The 20,551-nt window shown below is 39.9% G+C and overlaps 1 protein-coding gene across 1 annotated transcript in view; it reads right to left on the bottom strand.

Annotated features, from left to right (window-relative positions):
- FAM98B (family with sequence similarity 98 member B) overlaps positions 1-17,145 on the bottom strand; it is a 38,013-nt gene extending 20,868 nt beyond the window's left edge. Inside the window, exons 1-4 of the mRNA XM_059705164.1 lie at positions 17,032-17,145; positions 7,010-7,155; positions 5,720-5,854; positions 800-978 (exon numbers count right to left, since the gene is read on the bottom strand). Coding sequence (XP_059561147.1) covers positions 800-978; positions 5,720-5,854; positions 7,010-7,155; positions 17,032-17,102 — 531 coding nt within the window. The 5' untranslated portion in view covers positions 17,103-17,145. The remainder of the gene's footprint in view (positions 1-799; positions 979-5,719; positions 5,855-7,009; positions 7,156-17,031) is intronic.
- Positions 17,146-20,551: the final 3,406 nt, after the last annotated feature.

Here is a 20,551-nt window from a genome sequence, read left to right on the forward strand (position 1 = left end):
GCTTTTGGGCAATATAGGTATAACACATATACATATACCGGAAATGAAGGAGGGGGAGGTAACTACAATTATTAATAAATGCATTTATATGTTGTACAAAAAGTCACAAAATTCTAAGACATTGTGTCCTTATATACATAATTGTTTTTCTAATTGAAATTAAAAAGCAGTCAAAATGACTTCCTTGGGCAATCTAGTGTTAAAATGAACCCTATATTATTCCCTTACGGGGCTCCTATAAAACCTAGAAATTAGGTCAGAATTTGGTCTGTGAGAGTAGAATTCTCACTAACATATGGCTCGACTAAGAAAAAGGGTAGTTTAATAATTGAAAATAATTCAAAAAGCTTGAAGTAGGTAGTTTGTGGTTGTTTTCACTCCATTAGTATACTCATTCATTCACTCTACAACAAACACTAAATACTTATCCACCAGAAATTGTGCTGCCAAAGAGAACTACATTGCAATTCTATTAACAATATCCACTAAAAAAATTTAATTTGCCTTTGACCTTATAGGATGACTCTACTTGTTTCACTATGGTGCATTTCAACCTTGTTTAGGAAAGGGATCCTTAAATTTGCAAAGTGATTTCTATCATGCAACTCTCAAAAGCCTGAGGCAGATTAGGTCACAAACATATTAACTCCAAATCCAAAGTTTAGATGTGAAGATAAACTCTCTTGAAATGGAATGTATATCTTATACTTAAAAGGAAATATTTTTATTTTTAATACAACATTTACATGTTAGCATTTAGCTGAATTTTGGGGAAAGAAAAATAAAACAAATACAATACCTTTGACTCCACTTGGTTTAACATAAGTGGAATGTCAGAAGTTGCTGAGTTGGGAACACCAAGCGTATCGCAGATAGCTTGAACTTCCTGATAAATTTCACTGTTTTTATCTAATTGAGAATTTTTACGTTTCTTGTTCTGTAATATCTGTAAAGCTTGAAGCTCTGTACTTAAAAATACTATAAGAAAAAGGAAAAACAAATAATGTTAAAATGTATACAAACTCCTTAAAAATCCCATTTCTGAGCATATATCAAAGGAACTGAAATCAGGATCTAAAAGAGATATGAGTTACCATGTTCACTGCCATACTGTTCACAATACCAAGATATAGATATAAACAACCTGTGTTCTTTGACAGATGAATGGATAAAGAAAATGTGGTATATACATACAAAGGAATATTATTTGGCCATTAAAAAAGGAAATCCAGCCATTTGTAACAACATAGATGAACCTGGAGGCCATTGTGCAAAGTGAAAAAAGCCAGACACAGGAGCACAAATACTACATGTCACTGTGACGAGAAACCTCAAACAGTCAAACTTGTAATACAGAAAGTAGAATGATGGTTGCCAGGGGGAGGGTGAAACAGAGAGTTATTAGTCAAATATACATTTTTTAAGAACTAGTGATCTGTTTTAATGAACTTTTAAAATCAGAGGGACCTTGGCATAAGTCCCCATAAGCCAAGTTGGATACACAGTGATCAGATTATATAACAGAAGTCCTAGAGATCCACTACTTCATCGCATTATGGCTATAGTTAACAGCACTGTACTGTAATTTTTAAATACTTCATGGGGAGACAAAATTGAGAAACACTGATTTAAAGACTTCTCCATGCAATCTACATGTCAGACAGTCTAAAGAGCCCACAAAAAGTTAAGACCAATTAGTATCTTTGCTTATGAGGATATGCCAAGGTCTCTCTGATTTCAAAATTTCGTAAAACAAATTACCAGTTCTTCCAAAATTTATATTCTGTATAGAACCTTGGCTGAAGTCCACCTTGTTCTATGGATGCATGCTCTATATAACAGTACAAATAAGAGTTCAGTCTAGTATTTAAAATGTTAATCCATGCAGATGGTAAACAATACAGTAAAAGTCTTCTTCCTACCACAGATCCTCAGATTCCCCTTTCTCTGAGGCAATTACCATTAGTTTCTTGGCTATCTTTTTAGGCATATATGTGTATGTATATTTAATATATGTATCTGCCACCTATGCACTTTTCTTTTTTTCTACAAGACATACTACAAATATTCTGTATATTCAATTTTTATTTACCAATATAACTTAAGAGACCATTCCACATCAGCACATCTGATCTGTTCTCATTCTTACGGCTATAAAATGGTATCACTGCAAAGATGTGTATCACTGCAAAGATGTACCATTGCTACTTAACCACTACAAACAATGCCATAGTGAACATCCTTTTCATATATCTTTGTACACTTGGGGAAGTAAATATGTATGCCTAATCATAAAATTGCCAAGCCAAACAGCAGGTGAATTTCAATGGTATTAATAGACCCTTCCAGAGATAGTACCAGCTATCCTCCCACCACACTCTAATGCCTATAGTATATGAGAATGCTTAGTCCCACAAACTTTATCATGACTTAAAAAAATTTTTTTGGGGGGGAGGTATTTGCTAACTCGATAAGTGGGGGGAAAAAAATGATATCCTATCATTTTAGTTTTTTATAAATCTTTAACTTTGAGGGATATTGTGCATCTTTTCATGTTTAAAAGTGATTTTAAAAAAATTTTTTTTTCTGTATAATGCCTTTGTCTTATGTGCATTATATATTTTTCCAGATTTTTTTCTTGATTTACAAAAGTTCTCCAAATAATAAGGAATTTGGCCCTTTTTATTTTATATGTGTTGCACACACTTCCAAGAAGATGAAGAAGGTTCTTATATATGTTTCAACACAGTCAAACCAAAGATAAAAATGGACTAGATGCTGGTAAAATTGTGAACTGGTATAACCTTTCTGGAGCAAAATATGGCAATATATACCTAGACCAGAGATCTTTCTTTTAAATGTTCATAATCTAGCCCTAGCCCATTTGGTTCAGTGGATAGAGCGTCGGCCCTCAGACTGAAGGGTTGATGACTCGATTAAAGTCAAGGGAACATACAGTAATTGCAGGCTCGATCCCCAGCCTGGGTAGGGGCACGTGTGGGAGGCAACCAATAAATGTGTCTCTCTTATATCAGTAATTCTTTCTCATTGTCTGTCTCTCCCCCTTCTTTCCACTCTCTCTAAAAATCAGTGGAAAAATATCCTCAGGGGAGGATTAACAAAAAAAGTTCATACTCTAAGCAAAAGTAATCCAAAATTATAAAGAAATTAATGTAAAACAGAAAAAAAATAAAACATCCAAATTTGAAACCTATTAAATAAATGTTATGTCCATAGCATAGAATGTTATGTAGCCAATTTAAATATTTTTTAAATATTAAGTGATGGGGAAATGCTCACAATATATTAATTGAAGAGGAAGAGGAGAAGGAACTATATCTGTAACAAGATCTCAATCTTATTTAAGTGTGGTGGACAAAGGAAAGAGAAAAGGAAAAGAAAATATGCCAAAAGGTAATTCACAATTCTCTCTGAGAAGTGAGATTATAAATGATTTTGTTCTTTACAATTTTATCTACTCTGTAAGATTTTTATGATAAGCATGCAATTTCTTAATATATAACATCATAACATAAAATTTACCATTCTATTTTTTAAGTGTACAATGGCATTAAGTACATTCACACTGTTGTGCAACCATCACCACGTCCATCTCCAGAACTTTTTCATCTTCCCCAGCTAAAACTCTGTACCCCTTTGACACTAACTCTCCAACTTACCCCACCCCCAAGCATGTACTTTCATAATCAGAAAAGCGATACCAACTTCTCCTCTATCTCCTCTTTACTTTTACTCGCACCAGAAGCCTGTCTCACCTGCTGAAGAAGCCTATTGCTGAGCTCCCTCACATTAAGGCAAAAAGGGAAACATGATGCATTCCACAGTTCTCACTGACTGGCATAGAGAACATGCAAGTTCCTCTAGGCCAGTAGTCAGCAAACTCATTCGTCAACAGAGCCAAATATCAACAGTACAACGATTGAAATTTCTTTTGAGAGCCAAATTTTTTAAACTTAAACTATATAGGTAGGTACACTGTTATGCTGGCCTTTGCTAAAAAGGTCCTCAATCTGAGGGGTCAACCTCAGCGAATGTACCCCCACTTCTTCTAACGCCACTTCTTTAAAATAGACTTGCCCAGGCTGAAAACCAACTTCTGCGCATGGGCCACAAAGTTTCAATCGCACTGTACGTGCACGCCTGCACGTGGTATTTTGTGCAAGAGCCACACTCAAGGGGCCAAAGAGCCGAGGTTTGCCGACCACTGCTCTAGGCCATGCTTCTTAGCTTCCTTTCTATTCCAATATACATAAGGGATACTATGACCCCCCCATTAATAACAATAGTACATTAAGTCAGTGACTCACACTGAACGGAAGATGGGAAAATAGTATAAGAAATGAGGGGGAAGACATAATATTTATTCCACCCAACACACAAGGTAATTCAAATGTCAACACTTCTAGCATCATCACTAGTTAAACACACACAATTCCTGCTCTAGTGCAACAAACATTACTAACACTAGAGCCTACAAGGAATATATCATCACATGGAACTTTTTATAAATGGTACAACCTAAAACAATAGAAATCTTCAATAACAGATGTTAGAAAAATTCTTTCAAATGGTCATTGTTTGCAGAACTTCCAAAAGAGCATAAAATTTAAAAAAGTTTTGAAGGGACCCAGTGCAAATAAATGGATTTTTATTAATGGTAGTTGTTTGGATATAGGGTAATTTTACTCCAAATTAACCCCCGATAAAAATAGGCCACACCTGCCCAGGCCAGGTAGCACAATTGATTAGAGCAGTGGTTCTCAACCTTCTGGCCCTTTAAATACAGTTCCTCATGTTGTGACCCAACCATAAAATTATTTTCGTTGCTACTTCATAACTGTAATGTTACTACTGTTATGAATCATAATGTAAATATCTGCTATGCGGGATGGTCTTAGGCGACCCCTGTGAAAGGGTCGTTCCACCGCCAAAGGGGTCGCGACCCATAGGTTGAGAACCGCTTGATTAGAGCATCTTGCTGATATTCCAAGGCTGTGGGTTCAATCCCCAGTCAAGAATTAACCAAAGAATGTGTAAATAAGTAGAACAACAACTCTCTCTCTCTCTCTCTCTCTCTCTCTCTCTCTCTCTCTCTCTCTCTCTCTCTCCTCCCTCTTATTCTCTTTCTCTAAATCAATAAATACAAATTTTAAAGAATAAAAAATAGGCCACACTCACTAGAACTCTTGTGGTTCAATGGAGCAATTTTTTTTTTAATTGATATACCCCTAATGCCTAGAGTAGTTTCTAGTACAATAGTAAATGATCAATACATATTTCTGAATCTACCACTATCACTCAAAGACTATCACTAAAGCAAGATCTAATAACCAGCTTAGTAGCCTAGTTTCAAAGAATCTTATGATTAAATAGAACTTTAAAGATGACCAACTTTAGCCACCTAGTCACAAATGCTAGGAGATTCATTAAGTGAAGGAAAAAATTATTAAAATACTACATGAATCACAAACAGGTCCAATAAATCATAAGTGTTAAAATCTTACACTAGTAGAATTCATTAGAATTTATGCTACCTTTATATAAATATCCGAGTCATCTTTACATTTTAAGTCAAATATTAAAACCTTTTAAATATATGATATCTAATGCTACATTAATAAAATTTCATAAATTTTGACTTAAAAATTTAAAACAAGGATCAAATACATGCATTTAAATGTTCAAAGAAAGAACTTACATAGAAGTTTCAAGCAGTCATCCTTCTTTTTTAAACGCTCTTTAATATCTCCTGATATGAGGACAGAATATGGACATGCCATTTCTTTTAAAAAACCACTTATCTCAAGCTGGAAGCTTTCTAGATCATCTCTCCCTTTAAAAAAGAAAAATCACAAAACATTTACTGAATATTTACTATATAATCTGATACTATAAAATCTACAAGTTGATTTCAATTTCACATTCAATTCTGTTTTCCTTTTAACATTAAATCCTTACATGTGTGACCCCAAAGCTTAGGTAAAGGTAACCAAGTAATTTCTACATTTAGAAAGTCACACTTAAATTCAGAAACATAAGTATCAATTTAAAAATATAAATATGTAATTGTGAGATTATAAATATTTTTATATTTAAATTTGATTAGCATTTTCCAATGTATGTTCCAACAAGCAGATAGAATGGGAATATTTTTGTATGGGTAACAAAAATATTAAAAACATTATTATGGCTATAATTATTAATTGGCTTCAGAGCAAATGATATTTCTATGGATTCAGATCATAAATGCAGTCATCTAATTAAGCCTCACTGCTTATCTTTCTTTCATAACCTACTTATATGGGAGCCTGTGTCATGTATTTTCAATTTAGCTTATCTTACTTAGTTTCGAGGGAATTCTATTATATTTGGCAAGAAAAAAAAAAGCAATTTAAAAAGACAGCTTCAAAAGTGAAGTCTACTTTGTCCCCTAGCAAAATGCCCAATAATTTATTTTTTCATTTTATTACACCATCTGAAATTCTACCAAAGACCCACAATGACTCCAGTTACCAAGAGAGCAATGCATTAAACTTTATGAACAAGTACAGGAATATTTTATAAGATCATTCCTATGTGAATCCATGTCCTGAATTATAGGCTTTGTAATACAACTTAAATTAGGGATTACATGTACTTAAAAAACAAAAACAAAACCCCACCTTAATTCAAAATAAGCAGCATTCAAATATGAAACTTCTTAAATAACCAAATTCAGAGTCTACTTTTTCTTAAAAATACTAAGGTTACGACAGCAGATAAACAGAAATTGTTTATAATCTTATACAAATTTTAAGAATGAATTTTGGATTAATATAACATTTAATCCAAAGATATTTAATACAATATATTGAAGTTCTTAATATCAATGATTTTTCTTTGTATAGATTCTTCTTTTTCTAGTACATTTTAGATAAAACTATAAATCATAGGCTATCATTTCATTTTACTATTACACAAAAAAGTAAATAAAACACAATGGCAATACCAGCTGAAGTGATACTTTCTTCCAAGTTGCATAATGATTTTATTTGAGAGCCTAACCAAACACAGAGCTCTGAAAATTCAGGTGAAGATAGTCCACCCTCAGCTGCCTTGGTAAGGGCTTGCTCTTCTAACAGTGGTCCCTTATACCTAGAAAGAAAGACATAAAAGGTTAAAAATTAACAAAAACCTCAATATTCTTTATCAAAGCCTATTGCCTATTTTTGTAAATAAAGTTTTATCAGAGTATATCTGATAAACGTATCCATTTACAGACTGTCTCTGGCTGCTTTCACACTGCAATGGCAGAGTCGAGTCATTGTGACAGAGATAGCATGGCCAGCAAAGCCTAAATTTCTACTATCTGCTCTGTTATAGAAATGGTTTACTGATTTGTGCTCTATATAATTAACATTTGGCTTTTTCCCTATATTTAACATCTTTTAGTAAAATTATCAACCAATTTTAAGAGAAACATTACATATAATAAAGTCAAATAGAGCTAAGTCTAATAATTATACTGGTTAAAAGAATAAGAAAAAAGGAAGTAGTGACAAAACAGATGCAAATTTTAAATTTAAAAAGTTAAAGTTGAAAAAGACCTGAGATCATTTTAACCTAAACCATTTATTTATAATTTTACTAGAGGTCCAGTGCACAGATTCATCCACTGGTGGGGGGGCGTGGCCTGTAGTGATCAGCTGAGTGGTGAGCATATGACCCCTGGTCAACAGGTTGTTCTGGTTGTTCTGCTATTCGGTCACTGAGCTTTTGTAGACTAGAGGCCCAGTGCACAAAATTCGTGCATGGGGGGGTGTTTCCCTCAGCCCAGCCTGCACCCTCTCCAATTCGGGACCCCTTGAGGGACATCCCTTTCACAATCCTGGACCACTGGCTCCTAATCGCTCACCTGTCTACCTGCCTGGTTGCCCCTAACTGCCCGCCCCTCCCAGCCTGATGGCCCCTAGCTGCCCCTCCTGCTGGCCTGGTCGCCCCTAACAGTCCCCTGCTGCCAGACAGGTTGCCCCCAACTGCCTCCTCCCTGCTGGCCTGGTTGCTCCTAATTGCCCCCTCACCAGCCTGGTCACCCCTTACTGCCCCCTCTGCCAGCCTGGTCACCCCCAACTTCACCCCCCCGCCGGCGTGGTCGCCCCCAACTGCCCCCCTGCTGGCCTGGTCACCCCTCATGGCCTCCCCCTCCCCCGCCAGCCTGGTCACCCCATACAGGCTTCTGTTCAGTCGTTTGGTTGCCCCTCACTAATCCCTCTGTGGGCCTGATCGCCCCAAGCAGCCTGCTTATTCAGTCGTTTGGTCGTCCCTCACTAACCCCCCTGCCAGCCTGGTTGTAGGCAGCCATCTTGTGATGGCATGAGGGTTAATTTGCATATTACCTTTATTATACAGGATACTTTCAAACACTGCTACAAAGTTTACTTGAATAGTACCTTAAATTTTTTAACCATCTTATAAATTATCTTAATTGAATTAGATATCAGTTTTCTACTTTATTCCTCTTTCTGCAACTGAGCTTTTATTTCACATTATAAACTTATAAATTTTAACATATTTCATGAGTTTTAATCCACTGTAGTTATTTTTCTTTTCAAACAGTCCTACCCTTGGTTAGTGAGAGGCCATTCCTTGATTTATCCCCAGTATTCTTCGAATACTTCCCTTGATTTCTTTGACAAGATGTTCTTGTCCTGTACTTGTAATTGGCCATTTCTCCAAGAAGCCCTGATTCTTTTTAATGGTATTTAGAGTACACAACCTGGTACTAAAGGTTAGTCACTGTATCTGAAGCTTTTTCAAAGAACTTACATCTGGATTCCACGTTGCTATTTCCAATTCAAACTTAGAATTGTGGGTTTTTTACTTAATTTGTTTTGTATTTTTATCTATTTTCTCTAAAATTGTGGTTTTTGCTATTTTTATCTATTTTCAATTAAAAAAAATATGGTTTCTAATAACATTTACAAACTCCTAGTAAAAAATATAAGCTACATATAGTTTCAGAGTAGGAAAATCAGCATTTTTACTAACAACAAAATCACAGAAAACAATTTATGTTTTTACGTTTTAGAATATATTCCAGTAAGGATATATTTTTAAAAATTCCTTTCTGTGATTAAACCACCTACTCAACATATCAACACACCTTTGTTTCATTTTGCTTTAAAATTTAGAAATTTGTCTCTTGTTTTGTTCTGATTTCATTTTTAATTTTGCTTTATAATTATGTAAGACATTTATATGGCTTCAAAGTCTAATTTACAAAACAAGGTACATTCAGACAAATCTACTTAACGATCTCAATTGTGTTCCCTCTACTCTGGTTCCCTCCCTCCCCCAAAGGTAACCACATTTATTAGTTTTGGGATGTCATTCCACAATGTTTTTAAAAACAAACATAAATACACTTTTCCTTTTTTTAGATAAAAGGTAGCCTACTACATACTGTCCTATTCCGTGCTTTAAGCACATATATATTCACATATACATATTTACATATACTAGAGATCAACAGAAATACTACTCGATCATTTTTGTTGTCATATAGTACCTCTCTGTCTGGATGCACCCTAGTTTATTCACTATGCCCTTACTGATGGATATTTGGGTTAGTACATCGTTTTCCTATTATAAAAACTGGCAGATTTTTGTCAGTATATATCTGGGATAGATTCCTAGAGTTGGGACTGTTAGGTTAAAGAGTAAACGGATATGTAATTTTGCTGGATACTACTATATTTTCCTCTACAGGGGTTGTGTACGTACCCATTCCTCATAATTCACCACAATTGTCAAACATTTGGATTTTTGACTATCTGGTATCTCAGTATAGTTTTAATTTACATTTCTCTTATGAGCAAGGCTGTACATCTTTTCACATGTTTATAGGCCATTTGCATTTCCTTTTCTCTGAATTCTCTGGTCATATCTCATGATATTTTCAAATCCCCATTTTACAGGTAAAAAATTAAAAGTTAATGAAGTTAGGATACCTACTTTATAAGTACTAGGCCAGGCACAGAGCTAGTCACATATATATATATTCATATTTATAAATATATATACTCATATTTATAAATATGTTTATTTATAATTCATTTAATGTTTACAGCAATAATTTGAAGTTAGTATTATCCTAATTCTGGGTCAGAAAATAACTAGATGATGACAAAATAATTTAAACCCAAATGTGACCCCAAATGTTCCATGTGAACTATAAACTTCTGCCTACACTATTAAGGAAACTAAGCCAATAACCTGGCTAAGTTATGCAGTCAGGTAAAGCAGAGCTGTGACTAGACTACTGTCTTTGCTCCTCTAGCCAAAACTGGTTCTCTATGCAGTGACCTTTCTTCCATGACTTACAGTGCCTCTCACTGAGATTTAATCGTAAACATCTTTTCCCCCCCTACTTGCTTGCATTTCTGCAATAATCATAAACTCTTGAATAAATATATCTAATTCATATAGTTGGTGATATTTTCACTCATATGCCAACCACAATTCAACAAAATTCATTAAATCACCAGAAATAAAGAATTTAGAGCAGTGGTTCTCAACCTTCCGGCCCTTTAAATACAGTTCCTCATGTTGTGACCCAACCATAAAATTACTTTCGTTGCTACTTCATAACTGTAATGTTGCTACTGTTATGAATTGTGATGTAAATATCTGATATGCAGGATGGTCTTAGGCGACCCCTGTGAAAGGGCCGTTCCACCGCCAAAGGGGTCACGACCCACAGGTTGAGAATCGCTGATTTAGATGGAGAAAACCCCATAATCCTTAATGCCTCTGGTTTCATCAGATCGATATAAAGGAAAAAAAAAATGCATTTAACAAACCTAACATCTAATAACAATCACAATACAACTAAAATTTATAAACTGCTCTTATGGTAGGCCAGTGTTATGTGCTTTATGTATATTGCCTCATTTAATTGCCATAATGTCCTAAAAGGTATTATTATTATGCTCTTAGTTTGTTCTATATATTCATATTTAATTATGAAAGTGCTACTCTTAGTACAACCATTGGAGATACCTCCCCTAGGCCCAGCCTCCCCCAGGAGTCCTCCACACAGTGGAACCATAGCTGCTGGCCTGACACTTCAAACTGTGTGATCCAATCTTCAGTCTGTTAGGGCCATTGGCAAACCTCCACAAAGACACAGCCAGATCCTAATTTACTTTGTTTTCTATTTTTATTAGCCAGTATACTAGTATAAAATATGAGATCCTTTCCCCTGTCATCTGCCCAACCAATTGGCTTGCCTCTGATCCAGTTCTCCACTTCTCCCTGCTTCCCAAATTCTTCCACTATGTTCCAGCCATAAACAGCAACTCTCCTATACTGTCAATCTCTTCTCAGAAAGATTATCCCTAGCACCTCTAGCTTTGGCTAGTTTACTCTCTCAATCAGAGGGCAGGGTTTGTCCTCCGTACTTCCCAATATAGCACCCGTATCATTGCTCCCTCATTTTCTTAAAAATATCTGCTGCTCTCTCACCCTCTTTCTCTTGTGATTTTCATCTACCAATCTCTTGGGTACTCCCCAACATTCCCTGTGCTCTCTTTTCCTTTCCATTCCTTTTTTCTTTTTTTGTCATTATATTAAGTTTCTTCAGAGTCCACACATATACCCTACCCAGTACCCTGAGCTCTCAATTCTCTAACTTTCTCTTTTCCATCCTTTGCCACTTCAGCCGTGGGCAAACTACAGCCCGCGGGCCGGATCCGGCCTGTTTGAAATGAATAAAACTAAAAAAAAAAAAAAAAAGACCGTACCCTTTTATGTAATGATGTTTACTTTGAATTTATATTAGTTCACACAAACACTCCATCCATGCTTTTGTTCCGGCCCTCCGGTCCAGTTTAGGAACCCACTGTGGCCCTCGAGTCAAAAAGTTTGCCCACCCCTGCACTACATCCTAGACCAGTGATGGCGAACCTTTTGAGCTCAGCGTGTCAGCATTTTGAAAAACCCTAACTTAACTCTGGTGCCGTGTCACATATAGAAATATTTTGATATTTGCAACCAAAGTAAAACAAAGATTTATATTTTTGGCATTTATTTTATATATTTAAAAGCCATTTAACAAAGAAAAATCAACCAAAAAACTGAGTTCGCATGTCACCTCTGACACGCGTGTCATAGGTTCACCATCACTGTCCTAGATCTTGCTATCACCTGGAACTACTCCATCTTGGAAATCATTAATTCAAATATGTCACTTCCTGACCACAACCTACTATCTATCCTTTCAGCTTGCTCTTTTGACCAGTCACCTACAACTACTCTTTAATATCATCTCTACCTCCATTCCATTGGTTCCTCCACATTCTCTGCATTGACTAGCTCTCGGCTGTCTTCACTTTCTTCCCTATTCAATTTAGATTCCAATATATATTTCATTTTGGTGCTAAATAAATGCCTATTGCAGAAATGAATCCTTGATACCATCATCTCCTTCAGCTCTAATATCCAATCAATCATTAAGCCCTATAAATGCACTTCTTTCCATATCCACTGCCACTAAGCAAACATCACTTCTTGCTAACTAAATTCTCCAATCCACTCTCCACCTTGCTGACAGAGGTAACTTTTCAAACTAGACATCTAATCACTCCCTTTTTTATTTAAAATCCTTCAATCATAAAGATGGTAGCATAAGTAAGCACAGTACTCGCCTCCTTCCACAACCACATCAAAATTACAACTAAGCTACATAACAACCATCATTCAGAACCGCCTGAAATCTGGCTGAACAGAAGTTCTACAACTAGAGAATTAAAGAAGAAGACACACTGAGACTCTGTGTGTGTGTGGGGGGGGGGGGGGAGTAGGGGGGGAGCGGGCAGGGGGATGGGGAACAGACAGAAGGGGGAAGGTCTCCTGCACAGGAGCCCTCCTGGAAGGAGAAGAGAGGGAGCAAGAAATTGAAAACCTATTTGAAAAAATAATGACAGAAAATTTCCCTTACCTGGTGAAAGAAATAGACATACAAGTTCAAAAGCGCAGAGTCCCAATTAAGACGAACCCAAAGAGGCCTACACTCCCAAGATACATCATAATTAAAATGCCAAAGGTTAAAGGTAAAGAGAGAATCTTAAAAGCAAGAGAAAAGCAGTTATTACCTATAAGGGAGTGCCATGTGACTGAGCTGATTTCTCAACAGAAACTTTGCAGGCCAGAAGGGATTAGCAGGAAATATTCAAAGTGATGAATAGCAAGGACCTACAACCAAGATTATCACTCTACCCAGCAACATTATCATTTAATATTGAAGGTCAGATAAAGAGCTTCACAGACAAGAAAAAGCTAAAGGAGTTCACATCACCAAACCAGTATTACATGAAATGGTGAAGGGTATTCTTTTTTTTTTTTTAAATATATTTTATTGATTTTTCACAGAGAGGAAGGGAGAGGGATAGAGAGTTAGAAACATCGATGAGAGAGAAACATCGATCAGCTGCCTCCTGCACACTCCCCACTGGGGATGTGCCCGCAACCAAGGTACATGCCCTTGACCGGAATCGAACCTGGGACCCTTCAGTCTGCAGGCCGACGCTCTATCCACTGAGCCAAACCGGTCAGGGCGTAAAGGGTATTCTTTAAGAAGAGGAAGAAGGAAGAAGGAGAAGGGAAAAGAAGGGAGTAAGAGGGAGGAGAAGGGAGGAGAAAAGGGGAGGAGGAGGAAGAGGATAAAAAATATGAACAGTAAAATGGCAATAAATATAAAAAAATAAATGAACAAGGAATCTAGTGAACAAAATAAACTGATGAATAAAATAGAACCAGAGGCATAGAAACATGGAATAGACTGAGGAATCTCAGAGTAAATGAGAGAGGGGGCATGAGAAGAGTTTAACCAAAGAACTTACATGCATACATGCATTACCCATGGACACAGACAATAGGGTGATGAAGGCCTAGGGTGGAGTGGAATCCGGGAAAAGGGGGGCGGTTGGGGGGGGGGGGAACATCTGTAATATAGTACCTTCAACAATAAAGATTAAAAAGTAAATAAATAAAGCCCTCAATCATGTCCCATTGCCGTTATGACAAATAAGAAAACCACAACATAGCCTAAAAGGTGCCACATGCCCTAGTCTTCACCTACCTCTCCAATCCAGTCTTCACCACTCTGGCCTTTGCTCTCTGCCCTCCGGCCTCTTAGCCTCCTTCCAGTTCTTCTAATACAGCATGCTTCTTTCCTCTTGTTCTCACTGTAAGGACACCTTTGTCCTCCCTTCCAATCCAACGTCTCCTAGTTAACTCCTATTCACCCTTTCTTTTTCAACTCAAATACCAATTCCTCAGAAATCTATAACTAACCTCCCTAAAACTATATAGGTCCTCCTGTCATGTTATGTCATCCTGCTCTTTTCCTTTAAAACACCTGTTATCAGAGTTAATAAATATCTGTGTGATCACGTCTGTTTCTCCACTAGGCTGTAGCTCCACAGGACAGGGACCTATTTTGCTTACCATGGACCTCTCAGAACAGTATAGAGTTGTGCTCAATAAATATTTGAAATAAACTTCTCTCCATAATGGTGGTTTGCAACCTAGGCTGTGTAGCTTGTTTTTAAAAATGCACGCTTGTACTGCATCCCCAAAAAAGATCATGATTCACTCAGCTTATAGCATATACGAAACCAGGACATTTTTTCACAAGCTCCATACATGATTTTGATGCACAATCAGGGTTGAGATCCACTGTTCTACAAAATCAGAGACTCTCAACTGAAAGAGACTTCTGAAATCTCAGCTCCTTTCACAGATGAGAAAACTAAGTTATTTTTACCCTACCATTTATAACAGACCATATCACTAAACTGTTCTTTCACATAGATGTCCACTTTTAATTCCTCCCTTTAGTACTAAAGTACCTTCATGATATCTCACATTTCAATCACAATAGAAAATTACTTACAATCTACATAGACGGTATTTTAAAACACTGTTCAATTATAACACCTATTGTAAGTATACAACTACTAGAGGCCCCGGTGCATGAAATTCATGCGGGGGGGGGGGGAGGGTGTCCTTCAGCCAGGCCTGCGCCCTCTGACAGTCCGGGAGCCCTCAGGGGATGTCCACTGCTGTTGAGGTGGGAGAGGCTCCCACCACCACAGCAGCACTTGCCAGCCTTGAGCCCGGCTTCTGGCTGAGCAGCATTCCCCCTGTGGGAGCGCAATGACCACCAGGGGGCAGCTCCTGTGTTGAGCATCTGCCCCCTGGTGGTCAGTGCACGTCATAGTGACCAGTCATTCCAACGTTCGGTCAATTTGCATATTAGCCTTTTATTACATAGGAGGATAGGACTTTTTTCCTACACTTTATTATAAGAAACTTCAAACACTTGTCCTCAGTTATTTCAGGAAAAATCAACTCTAAAGTGTGCAATTTTTACTTTTCATATTGAATACTCTGAAACTAATTTTCCTTAAAAGTCAAAGTTATAGCAAACTTCATCTTTCAAGCACCTATAATATAAACAAATTCAAGGAATAAAGAAAGCAAAAAAGGGACTTTACCTTTTTCATAAACTACAGAATCCCACGATTCTTACCCGGAATACTTAGGAGCTCAAACGTTTGAGGCCTAAGCACTTCAATTGGGTATTTTAACTTCTTGTTTTGGTTACTTCCTTAACCAAGCTAAGTGAAAATTTCCAAGGGATTTCACAGAAGAAAAAAAAAAAAAAAAGCCCCCTAAATAATCAGTGGCTCTATTCTTTCATTCGGCAAACATCTACTCAGGATCTACTAAGTGCCGGTCTCTCTAACATTGGGTCACTTGCAAAGTAGGTGCTAATCAGGGTCCAAAAGCAACAACTGATAGAGGATCAAGTGCAGCTTCAGGAAAAGATAAAGGGAGTGGTGGTTTCAAGCTTCACAACAGCAGGCAAAGGCACAGTCTAATCATTCAAGAAACTCCAGCGTGTGGGAAGGCAAGCAACTGTGCAGATGGCTCCATGCTCTTTAACGTGTGTTTGTTTGTTTGTTGGACTCTCAACTACCTGGTCCTAGGCTGGCCTCTGTGCACGCTCTTCTTGGAACTTTTCTTCATTCACTCGCCCATTCATTCACCCACGATTTATTGTGCCAGACACCACTGTGGGATGGTACTGGCATCAAGACCAGAAAGGCGCCTGTTTTCCTGGAGCTGCCTGGGATGAGGGCGGGGGCACTCCACATACAACGTGCAGGTCAAGATACATTGTGAAAAGAAAAGCGGCTACGAAGAAAAACAGGCTAAGTCTGAGGGAGAGACTACGTTGTACAGATATTGCTCCCCGCGCCGGGAGCATCAGTACCACCCCGGGAGTCCCCACAGCACTGACTAGTACCACTCTGAACAGTAAGTACCACACTCCGCGGAGCCCCCACGACGACGTAAACGAGCAGTCGCCTGAGACTGGCTTTTCCTCCGCCTGGCACACAGAGATGCATTCAGAACACATTAACAAGAAGTAAATACGCTGTGCACGAACGGTGGCTGGATGAATGAATGGACTGAACGAAAACATTTTCTACAGTCACGGCAGCTGGAGAGATGCGCTCCCGAGGCCTAGGTAAGCCACAGGTGAGGCCTAATTCAGCCCCGGGTCGCCCAGCGCAGGAGACACCACACCCCCGCCCCCGGACGCCGCAACAACGTGGACAAAAATATGCCCCGCGGGCTAGGGACGCGCGTGCGGGAGGACGCATGCCGGTCGGGCCGCCCCGCGTCACTGCCGCGAATGCCGGCGGAGGAGTTCCAGGCAAGGAGTTTGGAAGAGGGGCCGCGCGCCCCAGCTCTCAGGCCACACTCCACCCCCAGGCCCCAAACGGATCTCTTTCCCGCCTCCCGCTTAACTCCGTCGGCGCCGGAGGGGGCGAGGCAGGAAAGGAGGCCTGCGCCGAGCTGCCGGAGCCCGGAAGAGGCCCGCAGGTGGGGACTGCTGCAGCCAGGCCGAGGGAGAGCTTACGTTTTCGGGGGAAAGACGTTCGTAGGCATACTCACCCCAACGCCTCTAGTGTGTCCAGAACGTCTCCTTCCATCGTGAGTTCGGGACCCGGCTCCGGCCCTCTCATGGTCCTCCGGGCAAAAGCTGTTCGCCGCTCTAAGGAGCCCGCCGGAAACCGGCGTTGCCGCGCCAAGGTTCCGGTCGGGATCTTGACTAGGATTGCCTGCAGCGCCTCTGACTGGGAGCCCAAAGGTTCCCGGCCTGGAGGCAGTCTGTACTCAGACGGCTTTATTTAAAATAATAATAGAAATAGTAATAAAAAGCGTTAGTTCTTATCTGTGTGGAAGTCAATCTTAGCAAGCATCGGGATTCCACCTGAGTTTTTCTCAATCTATCAGACTCCCAGCCCTCTCTTTTTATAACAAAAATCCCGAAATAGAATAATAATTATCTTGAGCTAAAATAAGTACGTAATATCATGTATCTACACATATAATTTTTACATCAATATACACGGCAATTCTCCAAGTTTAAGAAATAAGGGGCAGCTAATTTATACTTATATTGTTTTTTTACAAAATGTGCAAGATCGATGAAGCTACCAGATGTTTGTATCCATCTGCAGAATCTTATACACAATATGTATCCTATTGCTGATAAAGTATAGGTGAATTGTGTAAGAGACATTAATAAAAGTTGCATGTCGCCATCTTAGAGTACTCACCAAAAGAATAATCAAATGTAAAACTTATAACTAACAACTAAGAGAAGGGGGAAACAGAATAATGGGGGGAAAAACACATAAGACTAAATCTAAAAACGGGAAAAAAAGAAAATAAGTTTAAAACATAAGATAGTGGGTAGAAATATTAACATCAGAAAAAATAGCTGCTAATGCAGGAAGCATCAGAGAGACATAAAGAGGGACATTTCATAATAACAATAAAAGTATCAAAACCACAGGAGGCTATAACAATCTTAAATGTTCATTTGCTTAAATAACCAGGCTCAAAATATAACCAAATGAACTTAAACGAGAAATATGAAGATTTTAAACACATCTCTAATTGCTTAATGTAACAACTAGTTTTTAAAAATCAGTGGACATACATGAGACTTGGAAAACATCATTTACATATTTGACCTAATTGATATATGTAGATCACTCCTCCCCAAACTTCAGAATATGCATTTTTCAAGTGCACATGTGTCATTTATAAAACTTGACTTCAGACTATACCTGAAAGTAAGTCTCATCACATTTAAAGACTGAAAGCATACTAGTAAAAGGCACTTTTTTCTGACTACAGTAGAATTAAACTAGGAACTGAAGCCATGACAATGAGGCCTTCAGTCTGTAGGCACAAGGAAGGCAGCAGCAACTGACTCCACAAACCACTTAATAACACAAGCTATTGGTAGGGCCACGCTGGCCAGAACACAGTGCACATGTGTAGCTCTAGATCAGTGGTTCTCAACCTTCTGGCCCTTTAAATACAGTTCCTCATGTTGTGACCCAACCTTAAAATTATTTTCGTTGCTACTTCATAACTGTAATGTTGCTACTGTTATGAATCGTAATGTAAATATCTGATATGCAGGATGGTCTTAGGCGACCCCTGTGAAAGGGTCGTTCGACTGCCAAAGGGGTCGCGACCCACAGGTTGAGAACCGCTGCTCTAGATGGTGCATAAACTAAATCCAGTCAGTTCAGCCCTGCTGCATTCAGAGCCACTTGCACCCCTTATTATATCTGGGACTAAATACCCTCCCTTCTTCCCTGATAGGAGAGATACATGACCAATCTGTCAAGAGAGTGGACACTCCAACCTCCTCAAAAGCCTTTAAAATGGTCAGCAAACCAAGCTAGAGTCCTTGATGATACAGCTAGTCCAAGCTATAATGGAGGCCCATCCTCTTCCTCCTCCACACCTATTACCTATTACCCACACTCTCGACCAGAATTTCATTATTCTGGGTTGATAGTGATGTTTGCTGAAATGAACCATTTTTGGTCAGAAAAAGGACAAGGGTAACCAGAGATACCCCAGTAAGATCTTGGATTTCAAACAAATTCCTGCCTCCACTGTGTAGCAGCAGCCTGAGATGTTCATGATAAATAGCTATGTCAGTAAAGTAACTATTCTTTGCCTGCAAGGTCACTAGTTTGAAGAGCCAAGCTTGTAAAAGGATAGTTGCCACAGTCAACATCTTCCCACCCTGGAAGCCAGAGTCTCTAACCCATAAGAGCCCAAAATTTTAGAAACAGTGAGCACAAATTCTATAAGAGTGTCCTTAGGCAAGATGGTGGGGGAGCCAATTCTACTTGTTCCCTTTAGTTCCTGAGCCCACGTTTTCTAGCAAAGGAGCACACCATTATAAATTATCTTCTGGTTCCACTCATCCTATCTAATAAAAGAGAAAAATGGTAATTGGCGTACGACGATACCCTTTTCATTGGCTAATCAGGGCTATATGCAAATTAACTGCCAACTATGATTGGCAGTTAACTGCCAACTAAGATTGGCAGTTAACTGCCAACAAGATGGCGGTTAATTTGCATATGTAGGCACAATGCAGGGAGGCGAAAGGGAAAGCAGGAAGAAGCCCCCTGCCACTGACAGTGATCCGAAACCCAGGGGGGAGCTAAGAGCTGGGGGGCAGGGCAAAGGCGGCCCTGGGGCCGCCTTTGCCCTGCCCCCTAGCCATGATCGGAGAATCAGGCGCCTTTCTGCCCTGGCCAGTGATAGCAGGAAGTAGGGGTGGAGCCAGCGATGGGAGCTGGGCAAGGTCGAAGCTGGCAGTCCCGGGAGCTAGGGGTCCCTTGCCTGGGCCTAAAGCGGAGCCCACGATCGCGGGGCCGCTGCAGCTGCGGGTCCCCGCTGCCTGGGCCGGACGCCTAGGCCAGAGGCGTTAGGCCTGGGCAGGGGCGGAGCCTGCAACCGCAGGGAGCTGGGGGTTCCCTGCCTAGGCCTGACACCTCTGCCAGAGGCCTCAGGCCTGGTCAAGGGGCCGATCCGGTGATTGGTGATTGGAGGGTGATGAGGGTCAACTCCTCTGGCCGAGGCATCAGGCCTGGGTGGGGGGCAGAGCCGGGGATTGGGGGGATATGATGGTCCCCTTGCCCAGGCCTGAAGCCTGGGTCAGAGGTGTCAGGCTTGGGCGGGGGGTGGAGCAAGCGATCAGAGGGAGATGGGGGTCCCCTGCCCAGGCATGATTCCTGGGCCAGAGGCCTCAGGCCTGGGCGGGGGCCAGAGCCAGTGATCAGGGGGAGATGGGGGTCCCCTGTCCAAGCCTGATACCTCTGGCGGAGGCGTCAGGCCTGGGCAAGGGGCCGATCAGGTGATCGGAGGGTGATGGGGGTCTATGCCTCTGGCGGAGGCGTCAGGCCTGGGCAAGGGGCCGATCAGGTGATCGGAGGGTGATGGGGGTCAACGCCTGCGGGCTCCCAGTATGTGAGAGGGGGCAGGCTGGGCTGAGGGACACTCCCCTCCCCACACACACCCAGTGCACGAATTTCGTGCACCGGGCCCCTAGTCCTATATAATAAAGAGCTAATATGCAAATGGTCCTCGC

The sequence above is a fragment of the Myotis daubentonii genome, chromosome 1, assembly GCF_963259705.1.
Source record: "Myotis daubentonii chromosome 1, mMyoDau2.1, whole genome shotgun sequence".
NCBI classification, from domain to species: Eukaryota; Metazoa; Chordata; class Mammalia; order Chiroptera; family Vespertilionidae; genus Myotis; species Myotis daubentonii.